General features: G+C 37.0%; 1 protein-coding gene and 1 non-coding gene across 3 annotated transcripts in view; one reads left to right on the forward strand and one right to left on the reverse strand.

Annotated features, from left to right (window-relative positions):
- Positions 1 to 21,883, reverse strand: part of ZnT63C (zinc transporter 63C) — a 239,585-nt gene that overhangs the window by 45,500 nt on the left and 172,202 nt on the right. For both annotated transcript variants that reach the window (XM_069824501.1, XM_069824502.1), the window contains exons 2-4: positions 20,661 to 20,850; positions 3,581 to 3,705; positions 439 to 536 (exon numbers count right to left, since the gene is read on the reverse strand). In XM_069824501.1, the coding sequence (XP_069680602.1) occupies positions 439 to 536; positions 3,581 to 3,705; positions 20,661 to 20,837 (400 nt within the window). In that variant the 5' untranslated portion in view covers positions 20,838 to 20,850. The remainder of the gene's footprint in view (positions 1 to 438; positions 537 to 3,580; positions 3,706 to 20,660; positions 20,851 to 21,883) is intronic.
- TRNAY-AUA (transfer RNA tyrosine (anticodon AUA)) lies at positions 3,111 to 3,182 on the forward strand. Its single transcript has one exon. It is a non-coding gene; the product is annotated as a tRNA-Tyr (tRNA).

The following is a 21,883-nucleotide window of genomic DNA, read 5'->3' on the forward strand; positions in this document are numbered from 1 at the left end:
TCTCCTTTCATACCTCAAAAGTCAGGATAAAACACATAGTTCAGTCCTTTTTTAAACAGGATTTCCTGAAGAAAAGCGAAGGCAAACCTTGGAACATTCTGCTAGACAGTAATAACATCCCAGATTTACCACGAAAAAAGGCTGTCACTATATTTCGCTTAACCACTGGACATGATTGTCTCACCTCTCATCTACATCGGATTAATATCTACCAGCATCCACAGTGCACCCTCTGTAGAAATCAGAACTCCATCATGGATGAAGAACATTTGCTACAATGCCCAGCAATAAAGAAAATAGATGCTGATTTACCATCGCAGCTCACCAAATACTATTGGAACGCCCGCAGGAGAAGGGAAGAAATCCAAGATCCTTAGCATTGGTCAACAACAACAACATATATCATTATGATTATGAGAAATAAAAGAGTATACTCACCATGGAACAGGAAGAGGCCGACAACATTCACCAACAAACCCAGTGCTCCCACTACAACAATAAGTCGAGGCTCGTGGATTTCTTCTACCTCAATAAACCTGGAAATATGCAAATAGGAACACAATAGTTACTAATCCCATACTAATTTATGTATTTTTTTTATATATAGATTTTATTCGAGGAATATCACTTTTGTTGACGTTGTACAAAATTTTGTCCAATATTCTTTTGAGAAGATTAACTCCATACGCAGATGAAATTATTGCGGATAATCAGTGTGGTTTTAGGCATAATAGATCGACTATTCATCAGATTTTTTGTATTCGACAGATATTGGAGAAAAAATGGGAGTATAAGGGTACAGTACATCAGTTATTCATAGATGACTCGGTTAGGAGAGAAGTATTATATGATATTCTTATTGAATTTGGTATTCCCAGAAACTAATTCGATTAATTAAAATGTGTCTCAGTGCAACATACAGCAGAGTCCGTATAGGCCAGTTTCTATCTGATGCTTTTCCAATTCACTGCGGGCTAAAGCAAGGAGATGCACTATCACTTTACTTTTTAACTTTGCTCTAGAATATGCCATTAGGAAAGTTCAGGATAACAGACAGGGTTTGAAATTGAACGGGTTACATCAGCTTCTTGTCTATGCGGATGACGTGAATATGTTACGAGAAAATCCACAAACGATTAGGGAAAACACGGAAATTTTACTTGAAGCAAGTAAAGTGATAGGTTTAAGTAAATCCCGAAAAGACAAAGTATATGATTATGTCTCGTGACCAGAATATTGTACGAAATGGAAATATAAAAATTGGAGATTTATCCTTTGAAGAGGTGGAAAAATTCAAATATCTTGGAGCAACAGTAACAAATATAAATGACACTCGGGAGGAAATTAAACGCAGAATAAATATGGGAAACGTGTGTTATTATTCGGTTGAGAAGCTTTTGTCATCTAGTCTGCTGTCAAAAAATCTGAAAGTTAGAATTTATAAAACAGTTATATTACCTGTTGTTCTGTATGGTTGTGAAACTTGGGCTCTTACATTGAGAGAGGAACAGAGATTAAGGGTGTTTGAGAATAAGGTTCTTAGGAAAATATTTGGGGCTAAGAGGAATGAAGTTTACAGGAGAATGGAGAAAGTTACACAACGCAGAACTGCACACATCAGCTTTGTAGTGCTATACAAATCTATGAGAAAAGAAATCATGTAACAATAAGTAAATAACAAGAAGAAGATCAGCCAATTGATAAGTCCCTCTATGATAGAAAAAAGAATGTTTGAAAACAATTATCTAATGAATTTACAAAATTGTGTGTTCTTCATCAGATGAAGTGGATGAATCTGAAGGGTCTAGTAGAATGTCCTATGGAAGATGGCTCTTGATCTTGTGGGTTGAGTGGATCTTTTCCCGATAGAAAAGAAGCTGCTCCTGAGACATTGTTACGGTGTGAGAAGAATGTTTTTGCCTGCCAACGGATGAATTCTTGTATAGTGCACAATCCCAGCTATGTAGTTGTGAATTTCGGACAAATCATGATGTATTAACAGCAGTTTGTAGTACTTTGTTTTTGACAGATTGTATTCTTCGAATTTTGTTTAGTGCTGCACCACCCCAAATTGGACAAGCATAAGTGATCTGAGGGGGGAGTAACAGAGTGTATAATAGAACTGTGACATTATTTCATAAAGATTACTTTCTGTTAATAAGAGGATCAAGTTTTAAGAGTCTTGAATAGGCCAGATTAAGTTTAGTGTTGATGTGGTACTTACAAGTTAATGAACTCCCAAGTATTTTACTGTCTAATCTGGAGGCTTCCATGATGGGATGGTAATATTGTCTAATATTATTGGGGGTGGTGATATAGGACGGCATAAAGTAAAAGTCATGGTTTCACATTTATTACGGTTAAGAGATATACACTATTCGTTAAGCCAAGCAGTTATGGTTATTTTAATGTACGGAAGTACATATGATATTTCCATGCAGATATTCTGCGTCATCATACGATGAAAGAGTAATGGAACAGAGAAAAATTCTCTCCGGCGCCGGGATTTGAACCTGGGTTTTCAGCTCTACATGCTGATGCTTTATCCACTAAGCCACACCGGATACCCACCCCGGCGTCGGACAGAATTGTCTCAGTTTAAGTTCCAACTCTTGAGTTCCCTCTAGTGGCCGCCCTCTGCACTACGTCATAGATGTCTATGAACGTAGGACTGAAGTCCACACATGTGCTGAATGAGTGACTAGTTGGCCGGGTTCCGACGGAATATCCGGTGTGGCTTAGCGGATAAAGCATCAGCACGTAGAGCTAAAAACCCGGGTTCAAATCCCGGCGCCGGAGAGAATTTTTCTCCATTCCATTACTCTTTCATCGTATGATGACGCAGAATATCTGCATGGAAATATTGTATGTACTTCGGTACATTAAAATAATATATATGATATGCGTAAATCACTTCGTGATTTAAGACGGCGCTTATTCCATCGGATCCCGGCCAACTAGTCACTCATAACGAGTGCATCTCAGCACATGTGTGGACTTCAGTCCTACGTTCATAGACATCTATGACGTAGTGCAGAGGACGGCCACTAGAGGGAACCCAAGAGTTGGAACTTAAACTGAGATGATTCTGTCCGACGCCGGGGTGGGTATCCGGTGTGGCTTAGTGGATAAAGCATCAGCACATAGAGCTGAAAACCCGGGTTCAAATCCCGGCGCCGGAGAGAATTTTTCTCCGTTCCATTACTCTTTCATCGTATCAAGCAGTTATGGGTTTTAAAGCAGACTGTAAACGTTGTCTCGCCTTAAGGATGTCAGAGTGAGTTGTGTATATAGCTGTATCATAGAAATGTTAATGTAAGGTATTGTAGGAAAATCAGAAATGTGAATATTGAAAAGGGTACCATAGGAGAAAAGACTGATCCTTGTGGGACTCCGACATTGATCTTTCTAGATAATGATTTCTCATTTCCAATTTTTACTACGAAGGTTCTTTCGGTAAAAAAAAAAAAAAACTACGGATTCTAATAATGTGTAACATGTTACAATCAATTTTATTACAACATCATAAGAGTCTTAAGCGTTGAAAATACTGCACATTTACGAGTAAAATTAGGCTCACCTTTTGCAGGCTTCTACAGTAATAGAGAAGCACAGTGCAACTAGAAACACAGCATTCACCAGAGCTCCTAAAACTTCAGCGCGAGCCCAACCAAACGTATTTTTAGACCATTTCTTCGGCGACATCTGCAAACAGAAATAATATGGTAAGATATTTGTTAACTGAATCTAATTTTATAGAAATGGACAACAACAGATATAAATACAAAAATTAAAATTAAATATTTATTTATTTATTTTATTGGGTTATTTTACGATGCTTTATCAACATCTAGGTTATTCAGCGTCTGAATGAAATGAAGGTGATAATGCCGGTGAAATGAGTCCGGGGTACAGCACCAAAAGTTACCCAGCATTTGCTCGTATTGGGTTGAGGGAAAACCCCGGAAAAAACCTCAACCAGGTAACTTGCCCCGACCGGGATTCGAACCCGGGCCACCTGGTTTCGCGACCAGACGCGCTGACCGTTACTCCACTGGTGTGGACTAAAATTAAATATAATTAAATAGTTACATCATAGAGAGGGAATACCTGATTAAAGAAGTCTAAAAATGCTCCGTAACTACAAAAATAAAGGGATAAGAACTACGGGACGCTAGCCCAAGAAAGATGGAGATAACAACTTCAACTAAAGAAATGCAATGCTATTCACAATTTCATAAATTTAAGGCCAACAATTTTTTTTAAATATACGAAGCATAAAAAAAAATACTTTGTGATTCTACAAGAAATTTCGAGATCTTCATGAAATAGTTATTTCCGATGGAAGTGTTAAAATTGACATTTCATTTCATTTCGTGAGTAGAGAGAGATGTTTGCGAAACAGGTCGCAGGCCAAGTGTAGCAAACCTACGAACAAAATAAAATAATTTTTAAAATGTGTGTCATACACTACTTTTACACATAAGAACTATGGGATGCCAAGCCAAGAAAGATGGATATAACAATTTCAACTAAAGAAATACAATGCAATTCACAATTTCATAAATTTAAGGCCAACATTTTTTTTTTAATATACGAAGCATAACTTATTGTGATTCTACAAAAATTTCAAGATCTTCATGAAATAGTTATTTCCGATGCAAGGGTTAAAATTGGCATTTTATTTCGTGAGTAGAGAGAGATGTTTGCGAAACAGGTAGCAGGCCAAGTGTAGCAAACCTACGAACAAAATAAAATCATTTTTAAAATGCATGTCGTACATTTCTTTTACACAGCCGTTCAGTATTTATAAATACATCAGATAATTTAGTAATTTTATTTATTTACATATATTACTGCCATTCAAGTACTGATTGACATGATAAGCATGGCACTAAATGCCATATTACTGTAAATTTATTCGATATTGTGGATGGAGTTCGTAAATGAAAACACGAATTGGAAGAAATAAAACAAGCTGCAGAAAAAATAATATTGGAATTATTATTACCAGCATAATCAAGGAGACAATATGATTATATCATACAACAGGTTTATTAGTGGTGGGATGTGATAGGTTTGCCACTGGTTCCGACTGTGACTACAGTTCGAAAATCACAGATCCGAGAAATCGCCATCTCCATTTTTACTTAGACCAAGTTCTGCAATGTGCCTTTGAGACCGGCGATTGTTAAAATCTGATGAAAGAAACCTAAGCATATTTCAAAAGAGAATTTTGACATATATACATGGGTCATTCAATAATAATTAGTGGCAACATTTGAATTAACAATAATAATAATAATAATAATAATAATAATATATTTGGAACAATCACATTGTTGCAGAGGTCAGAAGAAATCTCCTCCAACATGAAGAACCCACCTCCCCACCTTACGGAGACGACAGATGCCATCCACAGAGTCTTGTTGTACTAATCTTCGAACAGACTGCGCTACTGCTGCTATAATTGCCTGTCTGGTTATAAAGCGAACTCCTCTAAGTTGTAATAGTTTCATTTTCGCGAAAAGATCAAAATCACATGGGCTCATATTTGGGGAGTATGGAGGATGCTCCAGAATTTCCCAGTTCCATCTGCGAAGTAAATTAACCACAGGGGCAGCTATAGCACAAAAGGATGAGAATTCAGGAGATTTGGACGTTTACAGCGCTCAGCTGGTTGATTTCCCGCAGGAACTGAATGAGTGACAAGGACTCCGTCAAAACCATAAGCAACAATGAACATAACTTTAAGTGGATCCTGTTCTTGCCGATACTTTTTTGGCTGTGGGGAATCATTGTGCCTCCATTCATTTGATTGTCTCTTCAATTTTGGTTGGTAGCAAAGAACCCAGGTTTCATCTAAAGTTATGATACGTCGAAGGAAATGCTCGCCTTCACGTCCATTGCGTTCTAAGTGCAATATCGTTGTTTCCATTCTCTGCCACATATTTTCCTCTTTAAGATTGTGTGGAACCCACCGAACACAGATTTTCCTTATCTTTAACTTCTTCTTAAGTATGTGAAGAATCGTACCAACTTCCCTTGCTAGTTCAATATAAGTCCAACAACGGTGTTCTTCCAGCAGTACTCTTACAGCGTTTACATGCACATCATCACTTGTCGATTGCGGTCTGCCAGCTCCACGTTTTTTTTATGAACATCTTCCCTCCCGTTGCGAAATGCAGGTGTCCACATAGCCACGGTACGATATGGTGAAGTCTCTCTACCACAAGCTTCAAGTAATGCTGTATGGCATTGTCGAGCATTCTTACCTCTTGCTATCTGAATTTTAATGAAGCATCTATGTTCGTATTTGCTAAACATTTTAGAGCACTACAGATAACAGTCTACAAAGTAAACTCACTACAAATCTTTTATGCATGAGATTATTGTCTTCAAACTCACAGACAACACACATCAGATGCTCTTCTTTCTCATAGTTATCAGCTTGCATCATTTACCGCTGCTGATAGCGCCACATACATTGTTGCCACTATGAGATTTTTTTATTTAAATAACCAAGATAGTAACACCAGAAGATTTTGATAACTATGATACTGGTTTGTTTTGTCTTTTTGTATCAATTAAACATCTCTAACGTTACTTATTTCAATAACATGTTTTTCAAAGTTACGAAATCTTTCCACGCCGACCAAATGCTATTTCGAGAATGATGAGCAAGACTCGAAGAGCAGAAGAGTTGTGAGACGAGATTCGAAAGACAAATGCAACGAACACAGCGAGCGAGAGCGGCAATTAATTTTGTTCATCTCTACTACGCATCTTAACTCACAACAGATAAACAATGCGTGCAGTTCTGCATTGTGTAACTTCCTCCATTCTCCCGTAACTTCATCCATCTTAGCCCCAAATATTTTTCTAAGCATCTTATTCTCAAACATCCTTAACCTCTGTACCTCTCTCAAAGTGAGAGTCCAAATTTTACAACCATACAGAACAACCGGTAATATATATAAATGTTTTATAAAGTCTAACTTTCAGAACTGTTTAAGATCATGAATTCTACCTCTTTTCTTCTATAGTCGTCGCGAATGGATTTAACGTTTTCCCTGATTTATATTTTAATTAAGATCAGTGTTGTCAATCTATATCCATGTATTGTGGGTCCCTATCACCACGGCATGGCGCTTCCTCAGGTTGCGGATCGAGGAGACGGCCTCCAGATATGGAGGGTAGCTGTAAATATTATTGAATAAGCAGTCGCGGACAGCCTATGAGGGGTAGTCCTCCAGCTTGGGGGTTGGGCGAAGGGCTAACAGCCCATCACCGTAAAAAACAACTTGTTACGAAACCTTCAAATAAGCCTCGGAATGGGACTGATTCTCTGGCACGACCACAACAAAGGAATAAGGTTTTGAGATTTGTAACATTAGTAGCAAAAGAACTTGCTAGATATAGAATAGACTTTGTGGGAGTACAGGAGGTTAGGTTAGATGGGAATGGCATAAAACAAATAGGAGATTACTTGTTATGTTAGGAGAAAATCCGCAAACGATTAGGGAAAATACGGAAATTTTACTTGAAGCAAGTAAAGAGATAGGTTTGGAAATAAATCCCGAAAAGACAAAGTATATGATTATGTCTCATGACGGGAATATTGTACGAAATGGAAATACACAAACTGGAAGTTTATCCTTTGAAGAGGTGGAAAAATTAAAATACCTGGGAGCAACAGTAACAAATATCAATGATACTTGGGAGGAAATTAAACACAGAATAAATATGGGAAATGCCTGTTATTATTCGGTTGAGAAGCTTTTATCATCCAGTCTGCTGTCAAAAAATCTGAAAGTTAGAATTTATAAAACAGTTATATTATCGGTAGTTCTTTATGGTTGTGAATCTTCGACTCTCACTTTGAGAGAGGAACATAGGTTAAGGGTGTTTGAGAATAAGGTGCTTAGAAAAATATTTGGGGTTAAAAGGGATGAAGTTACAGGAGAATGGAGAAAGTTACACAACACAGAACTGCACGCAATGTATTCTTCACCTGACATAATTAGGAACATTAAATCCAGACGTTTGAGATGGGCAGGGCATGTAGCACGTATGGGCGAATCCAAAAATGCATATAGTGTTAGTTGGGAGGCCGGAGGGAAAAAGACCTTTGGGGAGACCGAGACGTAGATGGGGAGATAATATTAAAATGGATATGAGGAAGGTGGGATATGTTGATAGAGACTGGATTGATCTTGCTCAGGATAGGGATCAATGGCGGGCTTATGTGAGGGCGGCAATGAACCTCCGGGTTCCTTAAAAGCCAGTAAGTAAGTATTAAGATCAGTGTTGTCAATCTACATAATTATTGCATCGCATAATTTTGTCAAAAAAGCACTTAGCTGTGCAAGTATTGCGTAATAGTGGGCATCTATTCTGCTAACGCTGAGTCTTTGCATTCCGCAAGTGAATCAGAGGAAGGTCATGTGGTTTCCCGTCTGTATTTTCCGGGTTGCAACGGGAAATCCCCTGTGGTCGTTTCAACGACACAAAGTGCTAAGGATATAGCTCATTATTTGTTTCAATAACGCGTTATAGACCACACATAATTTATTAGTACAAAGTTTATCATACTATGTATAATTTATTATGTCTACAGAGTTTGTCATACTGTTGTGCTTTTCTGTTTCGAATGTGTCTTAGCCTGAAGACTTATTATTATGCTTGTCGGTGGAAATGGTGATAGCGAGATGAGTCCGAGGACGGTGGAAGACAGAAAGAAAGTGAATAACTACCTACTAAAAATACAAAAGATAATAAAATCAAAGCCAATCTAACTTCATAAGAAATTGTTTGGGCAACAGCACGCAACCCACCCAATAATGCATAATTAGAATTAGATTATCGACCAGCAATTATAATAGTATATACACCCAAACTAGTACAACAAAGAAAAAAATAATAAATCCGATTCAAAAAGAATATAACCAGTAAAATAAGGAATTACAAATCAGACCAACAGAGACAAAAACAATCTAAAAACACGAGCAAAATAATAACATAAATAATTAGATAAAAAAGGAAATGTCTGCACCCTAGTAAAAAGCTTAATTGCATTTCTAAAAGGCTGCAAAATACCAATAAAACCAACCTTATTAGGACCTTTACGAACATGAAATATCCAAGAACCTTACGTTCTAATAAAGTTAAAAAAGCAACCCCAACTATAACAAAAATAACCAATGCAATAAAAATAATAAATAAACCAAAAACCTCCTTAAACATAAATACTATCTATAGAAAAATCTATATTTAAAGATTCTAAATCCATTGCACTTACCTACTAAAATAGTTTTTATTTTATTTTATTGGGTTATTTTACGACGCTTTATCAACATCTAGGTTATTTAGCGCTGACCGTTACTCTACAGGTGTGGACACTAAAATAGTAAATTAGTAATAATTTTTTTAGTGGGTTATTTTACGACGCTTTATCAATATCTTAGGTTATTTAGCGTCTGAATGAGATGAAGGTGATTAATGCCGGTGAAATGAGTCCGGGGTCCAGCACCGAAAGTTACCCAGCATTTGCTCGTATTGGGTTGAGGGAAAACCCCGGAAAAAAACTTCAACCAGGTAACTTGCCCCGACCGGGAATCGAACCCGGGCCACCTGGTTTCGCGGCCAGACGCGCTGACCGTTACTCCACAGGTGTGGACACTAAAATAGTAAGTTAGTAATAATTTTTTAGTGTGTTATTTTACGACGCTTTATCAACATCTTAGGTTATTTAGCGTCTGAATGAGTTGAAGTTGATTAATGCCGGTGAAATGAGTCCGGGGTCCAGCACCGAAAGTTACCCAGCATTTGCTCATATTGGGTTGAGGGAAAACCCCGGAAAAAAACCTCAACCAGGTAACTTGCCCCGACCGGGAATCGAAGCCGGGCCACCTGGTTTCGCTGCCAGACGCGCTGAAAATTAGTAATAATCATAAGACAAAAATGATTTCAAATATTTCGTCTTCTCTTACTAAGATATGAAATTAATTATAGGAAAATATTTGGGGCTAAGCGGGATGAAGTTACAGAAGAATGGAGAAAGTTACACAACACAGAACTGCACGCATTGTATTCTTCACCTGACATTAAATCCAAACGTTTGACATGGGCAGGGCATGTAGCACGTATGGACGAATCCAGAAATGCATATAGAGTGTTAGTTGGGAGACCGGAGGGGAAAAAGACCTTTAGGGAGGCCGAGACGTAGATGGGAGGATAATATTAAAATGGATTTGAGGGAGGTGGGGTATGATGATAGAGACTGGATTAATCTTGCACAGGATAGGGACCGATGGCGGGCTTATGTGAGGGCGGCAATGAACCTTCGGGTTCCTTAAAAGCCATTTGTAAGTAAGTAAGTAGAAAGAAACCAACTTGGCTCTCGCCGGTCTGAACTCAGATCATGTAAGATTTTAAAGGTCGAACAGACCTAAACAAATTGAAATTCTACACCCAAATTAAATCTTAATCCAACATCGAAGTCGCAAACCCATTCATCAATAAGAACTCTCAAAAAAGATTACGGTGTTATCTCTAAGGCAATTTAATCTTATATTAAAAGGGAAATATAGAGATGGTAAAATAAACAAAGACATCAACAATTAATTAAATAACTACGTATATTGAACACATTCAATAGAACCATGCCTGCCAGACTCTAAAATCAGGAAACTAGAAGAGTAAATAAATAGAAGAGATGGATGGGGTGAACAGCCTTGGCAACAGGTCAAAGGGTTTAAAGTTTAAACCTTGGTGGTAATGTAATTAGTTACAGTGGTTATGGTCCGAGTATTTACAGTTCTTACACTTTTCATATCAAGATTTTCTATACGCTTCCTGGTTCCCCATCCCTCAATCCACGCTTGCACGTCATTTCACAGACATTTTACACTTAGCAGAAAAAAAATTAAAGCACACTCGGTTCGTCTGTTAATTAATACTAATGAAGTCAGCAACTACAATCGACAGTCACGCAGATTTGTGTGTTTAGTTTAGAAGGCTGTGAATTATGGAACCTTGGAAACAGTGTCATCCTGAACGTAGTGAACTGAAAAGACTTTCTAGCTCCTTCCATCACCAAGCATTTTCATCGCAATTCGCTGTCATGAAGGCCTTCACTAGTGGTGGGGAAAAAATAACGTAACGGTTATTTTGGAACAGTTCCTTGTTTGAAACTGCTCCAAAAAGTAACAGGACCTTGGAATGCTACGTTCCAAAATAACAGTGTTGTTCTGAGCTAGTACGAAATACTTGCTGTTACAAAATACTCGTTTGATTTTGAAACAACACTATGACAACGCATGTTTGGTAGTATTGGAAGCAGTGGCGCCAACTTTTGGAAAACACTGAGTAGACTCAAACATTTGAAGTATGAGTTAAATAAATCTCATAAGTATAATGATAACACGATAAATTATTAGTTGGGCTCGGACCCCACGAACCCATATAAGTTGGCGCCACTGTTTGAAAGCAGAAATGGGAATCCTTTCGTCGCACTGAAAGAAATGTTGGAAATTAAAGTAAAAGATAAATAGTAAAGATACGCAAATTATCTTGAAACTGATGTTATCTACGTATAAAACAATTATTAACTTAATGTCTGTATTAGAGTATAGTAACTGCACTGTGAATTTTATCAAGGGAGATGAAAATATCTGTAGTGCTCGGGAAAAGTGGCACAAGTAAAAATGTTAATTTTACAGGAGAACGAAAAAAAACTGTCTTCACACTGGTTTATGTCGATCTGATTTTCTTCTGTATGAATTATTGTAATGGGAGAAATACCTGTCTCTTTTCCCAAGCGAGCAGATGTTCCGTAAGTTGTCAATAAATTAATATAAAATGTTTGTGGAAACTGACTTATGCCACTTTTCCGAAACACTGCAGATACATGGGTTATGTTTTATTTAAAAATATTTCATATTTTTTGTTCCTTTTACCAGTTCTTAAAATTAAACTAAATTCTGTTGAAACATGACTGTATTGTTGAAGTTTCTTTATTTACGAAAATACAAAGGTAAATTTTCCTATTTCATTACAGTCATGGCGGTATTAACATGAATTTTAGCACGACCGAAATGATTATAGCTTTTATTTACTAATTTTTGGAGAAAATGAACATCATTGTGAACTTGAGTTGAGCAGAAGAGAAAGCATAGGGTAAATATTAACAATGAGATCCACTTCGATTTCATGTCTATTTACAAATATTTGAAAATTGCATTGCATTTCCTGCTTCGAACAAACCTGATCTACGAATTCAATTTGGCATTAGAAAACATTTCCTTTCCACGAATTCACATCTCAGCTCATTATGACATCATACTGCATCACATGACATACAAGGAAGTACTCGTATGTGGTCATTTAGCGTCTAAAATACTACTGTTACATTGCATACTAGTCGTATATGCATGTTTCAAAATACTACTGTTCCATTAGATACTAGTAGTACGTACCTGTTCCAAGATACCACTACAGTCTAGTAAAGACAGTCACGAAGGTTGAGTTGTGAGGGTGCTAGGGACACTAGACTGTGTCGGTACTATTTCGCATTGTCTGTAATGAGGCGATAGTAGCGATCCTAGTGGTTAGCAACTATCTATGGATGCATATTTACTACGTATTGAGCTTCGTGACTGTATATACTAGACTGTGATACCACTGTGCACTTTGTAGTCACATATGGTACTGTTATTTCGGAACTGTTATTTGGAACCTAGTATTTTAAAGGAACTGGAACAGTTGGAACTGTTACGAGAAAATAACTTTTCCCATCTCTACCCTTCACACATACAGAATCGCGTATACGCTAATCAAAACAATATTATATCAATATGAGCTCTTTTAGTACCTGGATGAAGGTTACGACAAAGACAAAAGTAGCATTATTCAGTGTACAGGTTATGGTGGCTCATAGAGGAGCGAGAGGGTAAGCTTTTCTAGACAATCGGATTTAATAGCAATAGAGATACTGTATCAGTCTTTTTTAATTGGTTTATTTTATGAAGCTTCATCAACTGCTGTGGTTACCCAGCATCCGAGTTAGATCTAGGTGATAACGCCAGCGAAATCAGTCAGGGTCCAGCGCCGAAAGTTACTCAGCATTTGCTATTAAGTAGTTGGTATAAAAAATCCTGAATACGAACAAATATGCAAAATAAGATATTTTACACGCAAAATCCTCTATTAATCCCAGTGAATTATCTTTTACTGTGGAAGTTAGAAGCATTAAGCGTGCACCAGTAACGTCTTGCGACGTTGAGAGAAGCTTTTCAAGATACCAATCCATCTTCAGAGACAACATACACTGTATCTTTATTGAAAACCTACGCCACATAAATTATCGTGAACTGTAACCCAACGCTTCTTTTGGACAGTGATTCACATGATTCAACTTCTCAACAATAAATGTAAGTTTAAGCTCATCTAGTTTGGCATAATTATAATATTATTATATTTATTGCTTATTATTATTATTATTGTTCATTTAAAGCTATAGTTTGGAAGTAAATCCCGAAAAGACAATGTATATGATTATGTCCCGTGACCAGAATATTGTACGAAATGGAAATACAGGGTCTTTCATAGGTAACGAGTCTATCGAAAAATCAACTATTTTGGATAATTTTTTGAAATGATGTTCATCCTCACGAGAAAGAACCCTTCCCGGTGCCATACAGTCGATTTGGAAACAAACATCCCCTTCCCGCGCCGTCAGAACTACTAAACAAAAGAATGGTTAGTGTTTGAAACCTTTATTAAAACACATAAATGTAAAATCAGTTTCAATTGTTGACAAATTATGATGTACAATTTTCAAAATGTCTCCTGTTCTGCTGAATGCACAAATGTAAGCGACGTATCAACTCTTCATGGACTATGGTGAGCATGTCAGACGTAACCATTTGTATCGTGTGTTCAATTCGTTCCACTTATTCAGAAATGGTGCGTGGCTTAGTCGCATGGACACGATCCTTGATGAATCCCCAGAAAAAGAAATCCAGGCGAGTCAATCAGGTGATCGTGGAGGCCAACGGATTGGGCCTGTGCGACCGATCCACCTTTGTATAGGCATGGCCGTGTGCCATTATCCTTGGCGTATCGAAGGCCATGCTCCAGGTCACTTTATGTTGTATCAAATGCACATTACACATGAATAAGTAGCTTCCTCTGGCGGCGGGGAGAGGGAGTGTTTGTTTCCAAATCGACTGTACGGCACCAGGAAGGGTTCTTTCTCGTGAGGATGAACATCATTTCAAAAAATTATCCAAAATAGTTGATTTTTCGATAGACTCATTACTTATGAAAGCCTCTGTATAAAAATTGGACATTTATCCTATAAAGAGGTAGAAAAATTCAAATATCCTGGAGCAACAGTAACAAATATAAATGACATTCGGGAGGAATAAATATGGGAAATGCCTGTTATTATTCGGTTGAGAAGTTTTTGTCATCCAGTCTGCTGTCAAAAAATTTGAAAGTTAGAATTTATAAAACAGTTATATTACCGGTTGTTCTGTATGGTTGTGAAACTTGGACACTCACTGTGAGAGAGGAACAGAGATTAAGGGTGTTCGAGAATAAGGTTCTTAGGAAAATATTTGGGGCCAAGAGGGATGAAGTCACAGGAGAATAGAGAAAGTTACATAACGCAGAACTGCACAATTGTATTATTCACCTGACATAATTAGGAACATTAAATCCAAACGTTTTAGATGGGCAGGGCATGTAGCACGTATGGGCGAATCCAGAAATGCATATAAGCTTAGTGTTAGTTGGGAGACCGGAGGAAAAAGACCTTTGGGGAGGCCGAGACGTAGATGGGAGGATAATATAAAATGGATTTGAGGGAAGTGGGATATGATGATAGACACTGGATTAATCTTGCACAGACTAGGGACCGATGCCGGCCTTATGTGAGGACGGCAATGAACCTGCGGGATCCTTAAAAACAGTAAGTATTATTGTTCATTAGGTAATTATTTATATATGATATATCAAGAAATATAGAATTTTAATAGTGCACATTCAGTCTCATATTTTAAAGTTTTTAAAGGGATACTTGCATACATATTTAGTAGGTTTTTAGGATATGAACTTCCTAGCCCTAGTTATTGTACAACGCTTTATCAACTGCTATGGTTATCTAGCGTCTGAATGAGATGAAGGTGATAATGCCAGCGAAATGAGTCCAGGATCCAGTGCCAAAGTTACCCAGCATTCGCTCTTAATGGGTTGAGGGAAAACCCCAGAAAAACCTGCACCAGGTAACTTGTCCTAACCAGAATTCGAAACCGGGCCTGCTCGTTTCACGGTGAGGCGTGCTAACCGTTACTCCACAGCGGTGGACGACTAATTTGTTAGAGGCTGGGTAAATCCCAGGGCCATAGCGCTGATCGGAAGGATTAGATCAGTGGGGAAAATCCATGACCCCATGGGGAATCGCATCCGCGATCTTCCAGAGCCTGACACGCAACGCTACGAAAATTAAAACGTCTGCAAAAGAAAGTAATGCTAGTACATCCAGTAAATATTATGTATTTAAGAATGCAAGTTTTTATAAGTACACATATTGTATTATAGGTTGTTATACACGAAGCAGTAATTCAGTTTACAGTCCAATCATGAGCGATACAACATCTGTTCAGACAAAGTGAACAGCACTGGTACTCCGAAAAGCTGATTACCGTTATCGTAACATTATTTGTATCACCATATCGCGGTTTTAAACCAGTTCGTGAAGGTTAGATTTACAAGCGTCATACATAATACGTCACGAAATGAATACATGAGTGTGTGCATTATTTGTTGGTGAGATCGATTTCAGGATGTGAACAGATCCAAACTCTCCTGCTTACACTGACACCACTAACTCTCAACATTTAGAACAGAAGTTTCAAACAACAGTGAATCCTCATTAAGACTGTCTTACAAAAGTGTAAAGAAAAAGAAGAAAAAGGAAAATGAAAGTAAGGAAAGAAAATAAAAAATGAAAGGTAAAACAGAGACAAAGGAAAATAGAAAGGATGAAAGGCATGAAAATAAGATAAAGAGACAAATAAAAGGGAGAGTATATGGAAAAAAGGAGAGAAAGAAGGGGAAAAGAATAAATAGAAAGAAAAAACAAGAAAGGGAACAGAAAAAGTAAAAGCAAAAGACAGGAGAGAAAGTGGAAAAGGAGAAGAAAGGAAACAAGGGAAAGAAATTAAGAAAGGGGAAAGAAGAAAGAAAAAGAGAGGTAAGCAGTGAGGTGAAGGAGGAAAAAGAGGAAAAGACAAGAGAGAAAGATAAGGCAAAGAAATAAAAATGAGAAAAAGGAGAAGAAAACAGAGAACGGCAGAAAGAAGAATGGGAGGAACGAAGAAAGGAAGAGAGAGAAAGGGGGAAAGCAAAAAGAGGAAGCAAACAGAAAATACAAGTGAGAAAGATAAGGCAGAATAAATAAAAGTGAGAAGGGGTAGAAAGAAGAAAAGAGAGAAAGGGATAAAAGCGAGAAAGGGAGAAAAGCGAGAAAGAAAAAAGAGAAGTGAGAAAAGAGATAAAGAAAAAAAGAGAAGGGAGAAACGAGAGGAAGAAAAAAGAGAGGAAAGGAGATAAGAGGAATAGAAAAAGAGGAAAGGAGAAAGAAAAAGAGATAAAAAAGATGAAAGGTAGGGGGGAAAGAGAAACAAGAGAAAAAGGGAGAACTGAGAGGAAGGGAGAAACGATAGAAAGAAGAAAGAGAAAAGAGAGGAAGGAAGAAAAGAAAAAAGATGGGAGGAAAGAGATAAAGAAAAAAGAAAAGGGAGAGACGAGAGAAAGAAAAAAGAAATTGAGATAAAAGAAAATGAAAAAAGAGAGGAAAAGAGAAAGAAATAAGAGAGGTAGGGGGAAAAGAGAGAAAGAAAAAAGAGGGGAAGGAAGAAACGATAGAAAGAAAAAAGAAAGAGAGAAAGGAGGGAAAGAAAAAGAAAGGAGAAAAAAAGAAAAAAAGAGGAAGCGAAAAGTGAGAAAGAAAAAAAATGAGGCTAAAAGTGAGAAAGAAAGAGAGGAAGAGAGAAGCGTGAGAAAGAAAAAAAGAGAGGGGGAAAAGAGAGTAAGGGTGAAACGAAAGATAGAAAAAAGAGAAAGGCAGAAAGAAAAAGATAAAAGGAAATATAAAAAGGGTAAAGAACTAAAAGAGAAAAGGATAAACGAAGAGAAAAAAGGACGAAAACAAAATGAAAAAGAAAACAGAGAGAAAGAAGAGAAGAGAAGTGAGAAAGATGAGATAGAAAGAAAGAATTAGAAAAAAAGAGAGAAAGGGATAAAGAAAAAAGAGGGGAAACGATAAAGAAACAGAAAGGGACAAAGAAGAAGAGAGAGTATGAAGAAAAGACAAGAGAGGAAGATAAAGAAAGAAAGATAATATAGAAAGGAAAATGGCGAGGGGAAAAAGGAGAACTGGAGAAAGAAAAACTGAAGGAAGGACGAAACAAAACAATTGGAAAGTGAGGATGAAAAAAATAAAAGGAAAAATGGAAATACAGAAAAAGGAAAGGAGGAATAGAAACTACAGGAAAAGTGGGAATAAAATGAGGAAAGTGATAGAAACACGAAAAAAGAGTGTTTCATGAGGGAAAAAGTGACGACGAAGAAATTGGACGGAAAAGATAAATATAGAAGGAAAGAAAGGGAAAATATAGGCACAGAAAGAACTACATAGAGAAAAAAAATGGCAAGGACAAACCATAGCAAAGAATGAATGGGGAGGAAATGAGAGAGAGAGAGAGACAGAGAGAATGAAATCAATCTACGATGTTACTAAATATGCTGACATATTCCTCCGCTCTCTCTATTGCTTAGCAACTGGCGCAGATAGTGGAACAATGTCAAGGAATTGATTAAGGTTCTTTACTGCCATTGTACCAACATGCGAATGTCCTTGCGACTCTAATCTGTAACAGCTAACAGCACAGTAATTTGCACTGGCCTCATTAATTCCGCCGGGACTGTGATAGGAAGCATAATTGTTTTTCTTCCTACAGTAAGAATTCAATTTGGAACAAGATAAATAATGCTGTGCACTTTATGGCATATTACTCACGAGCACCTTGTACGTGAATTAATGGCTAATAATAATAATAATAATAATAATAATAATAATAATAATAATAATAATAATAATAATAATTAGTGCTGTTGATCGATCAAAATATTTAATCGATTAACTATTTGAATTTAATCGATTAAAGTTTTGATCGAGTTGAAAAAATGTTTTAATATATTGTAATACACAATTATTGTTAAATTTAACTTGTGTTCGGTGATAAGAATAAGTATTAAATGTTGTATATCTGTATATATTGTATCGTTATATTACAAAACAACTATTTTAATTACTTACTAACATATTTATTATGAGGCTTATAATTTATTGTGTCAATTTCTCCGGAAATTTTTGAGACAAACATAAATAACAAAAAGTATGAAGACTCACCTAGTTAATACTGCTTCATGCATGATTTTAAACGTGTGAGTGCATTCACATGCTCCGAATTAAGTGCCGCTCTACGTAAATGTTTCCTTCATTATTAAACACGAAGAAACTTTTTTTCTGTCAAGCACTTCTCCACGATCGTTCAATTTAAATCCAAACGTTTCACCGAGTTTACCTCTCAAATTCTCATATGACATAATGGAGTTTACACTTTTCACAAACCACAGAAAACTGATTTTTTTCTTTATCAAACTAAACACACAACCTTCATATACAAACTCAGTACAGAAACTGCAACCGCAAAACTACAGCGGTCAAAACAGAAGACTGGCCCCTGTTGTACGTAATAGAACGAGAAGAAGGTAGTTACGCTCTCACTTGCACATAGTATAGACATGGCTATTTTATAAGGGATGAGGGAGACGAATCCCAGAAAAGTATGTATTTCATATGCTAGGAAGATGAGCTAACAACAAGGTGAAAGTTTTCTTGGAAAATCATAAAACTTAGTAAGAGTTTCGCATTGTGTTTCAACTTTCAATAGAGGTAGACTAGGTCACTGTCCTCATATCTCCATCTCTTGCTGAAGTGTTTATGCAAAGATTTTCCCTACGATACCTGGTTTACAGTTAGAAAATAACAGTACTATTGCGCTTTTAAGTAAGCAATTTCCGAGACAGAAATATTGTCGGAATTTTTAGTACGAGTTTGTAGTAACAAATAATAATTAATACCAACTACAACCGATTAATTTTAATCAACTCGATTATTCGATTAAATATTTTTGATCGATTAATCTTACAATAGAAATTGATCGATTAATCGATTACATTAACAGATTAAATCCCACAGCACTAATAATAATAATAATAATAATAATAATAATAATAATAATAATAATAATAATATATTTAGAGGGCCATTCCTGAAAGAAGATGTTTTAACGCTAGACAAGCGCGTTAAAAACTAATATAAAGTCGCGTGCGGAGAGTACTTTTAACACTAGTGCGAAAAATATTTTTAACACTGGCTTTCAACTGTTTTACGCCGATTGTCTATTGTTTATTACCAGATATCAAACGGCAGCAACCGCAACCGATCAATAAACGAGTTCAAACAACAAGTCTACTTTTAAGAATGGACGCTTCTGGTTAGGAAGCCTAAACAGGTTAGATTAGGCTAACCCTAAACATATTAACAATGCAGGTTTCCCTAACCATGCCGTCAGCATGTGAGGATTTATAAAACAATTATTAAACCTACAGTGACTTTTGGAAGCGAAACCTGGACTCTACCTGAACGAGCAATAACCATCTTAAATACGTGGGAAAGGAAAATTTTAAGAACAATTTATGGCCCTATTTATGATAAGGGAGAGTCGAGAATTAGGACCAATTCTGAACTACAAAAACTATATAAAGATTCAAGTATTGTCACTGATATAAAAATTAGACGGCTGGAGTGGCTGGGCCACATTATCAGAATGGACAATAATAATATTCCTAAAAGATTACTAGATGCCACGCTAAGTGGTAAAAGAAGAGCAGGAAGACCTAAACTACGATGGTTGGATGATGTTCAGGATGATCTAGTTAAAGCAGGAATTAAGAGATGGAGACGGAGAGCCCTAGAGAGGGAAGATTGGGCGGCAATTCTTAAGGAGGTCAAGGCTAAACTAAAAGGGCTGTATGACCACAGATGATGATGATGCCGTCAGCATGGCATAAAGCCATCGTAGAGACAACACAGGACAGTACAAAAGTGACAACTAATCATTCCCGTAAACGGAAGGTAAATCCCCACTGCCTACGTCGGGAATTGAACCACGAATCGTTTTAGTGGGAAGTGCGTACGTTATCCATTAAGCCAGAATGGCAGATAATAACAGCAGTAGTAATAATGCAATTTAAATATTACAAACTGTAAAAGTGGCAATCCATTCACGAAAATGCAACTGCTTTGCTTTCGAATAGTTATTATGCAGTGCCATCCTTTTTGAAGTTTCACGGCTTATAGAACCAGTGACCAATCCAATCGACAAGTGTAAACTTATCTATTCTAAGAGCTCCTTGGATATTGCAGGTCCATGCTCCAACATCCAAAATGAAATTACAAATTCTGGCCGGTGAAAATAAATCACAACAGAATATATTTTCAAGAGTGAACAATTTAAACTTACCTTAACAGATAAGAATGCTACAACCAGTGCAGCCACGTCACTTAGCATATGAAAGCTGTCCGCAACTAGTGCCATGGAATTTGTGACGTATCCGACCACAATCTCCACCAAGAAGAAGAAGAGCGTGAGCCAAAACATGGACACAAGGCGACATTTCTTCCCGGTAAACCGCCCCATTACTCTTCAGTCCCTGCAACAAAAATTACCTGTTGTAAATTCAATTGATATATTTTTTAAACTGCATATGGAGCGTTAAATACAGACCGTTCAGCTCGGCTCCTGGCCGGGAATACGCGCATCAGACAGATAAAAATGTTCCTCCTGAGGAAAAAAAAATGTTCTGTTCACTTAACTTTAATGTTTACACTCTTCAATTTTCATTTCAGACGAAGTATTTTTTAAATCACTGTAAATGAGTGAGCAAAAGGCAACCTTTCTCATACAACTACCTTGTATTGTAAAAATCACTCAAAAAATAGCGTTGCCTTCATGCGGAGGAGTGGGACGAGGACGATATGATTTGTCAAGAACTGTAATTGTTCTGGACACATCTTAACAAGCCGTTACCATGCAATTTGCAACCTTACCCACCCTCTTCCTAATCCTTCCAGGGAAAACCCGTGTCAAGTCTGGCATGAGCCGCAATAAAGTAGCCGACTTTTGAAAAGAAGCTGAAGTAAAGGAACAAACTGGAAAGATGTTGAAAGACTAAAATAAATAGCTTTTCAGGTTATTGCTTGACTTCTTTACTTTAAATTTAGTAGACCTATACGGAAATGGGATTATCCCAGCAATTATTAAGTATGGTTCTCAGCTGGAATAATCCTACCCTTCTGAATGAGACAGGAATGTCACTTTTCAAACAACAGTTTGTAAATGCCTATTGTTTGAGGTTTTAGTAGGTACTTTCTTTCTTACAGGGAGCAGCTAAAATGCATATGTCCCACACCTCCTCTTATTTTATCCTAATCCAGTACAGCGAAACAGTGCTTGCAGTACTGTTGAGTCATTCATTTCACTCAGTTCTCTAGTTTTAGTACTTACAGTATAAAGTGCAAGTGAGTTTATCTACTGCTTTTAACTAACTAAAATGACTCCTTATCTTCAGCCCTAACGACAAAAATAAAATCATGGATTGCTATGGACGAAGCTTTCACTACAGATGGAAAAATAGTAATGTGTCAAGTGTGCGGTAAAAAAAGTCGGGTGCTCTATGAAATCAC

This window comes from Periplaneta americana, chromosome 4 (genome assembly GCF_040183065.1).
Source record: "Periplaneta americana isolate PAMFEO1 chromosome 4, P.americana_PAMFEO1_priV1, whole genome shotgun sequence".
NCBI lineage: Eukaryota > Metazoa > Arthropoda > Insecta > Blattodea > Blattidae > Periplaneta > Periplaneta americana.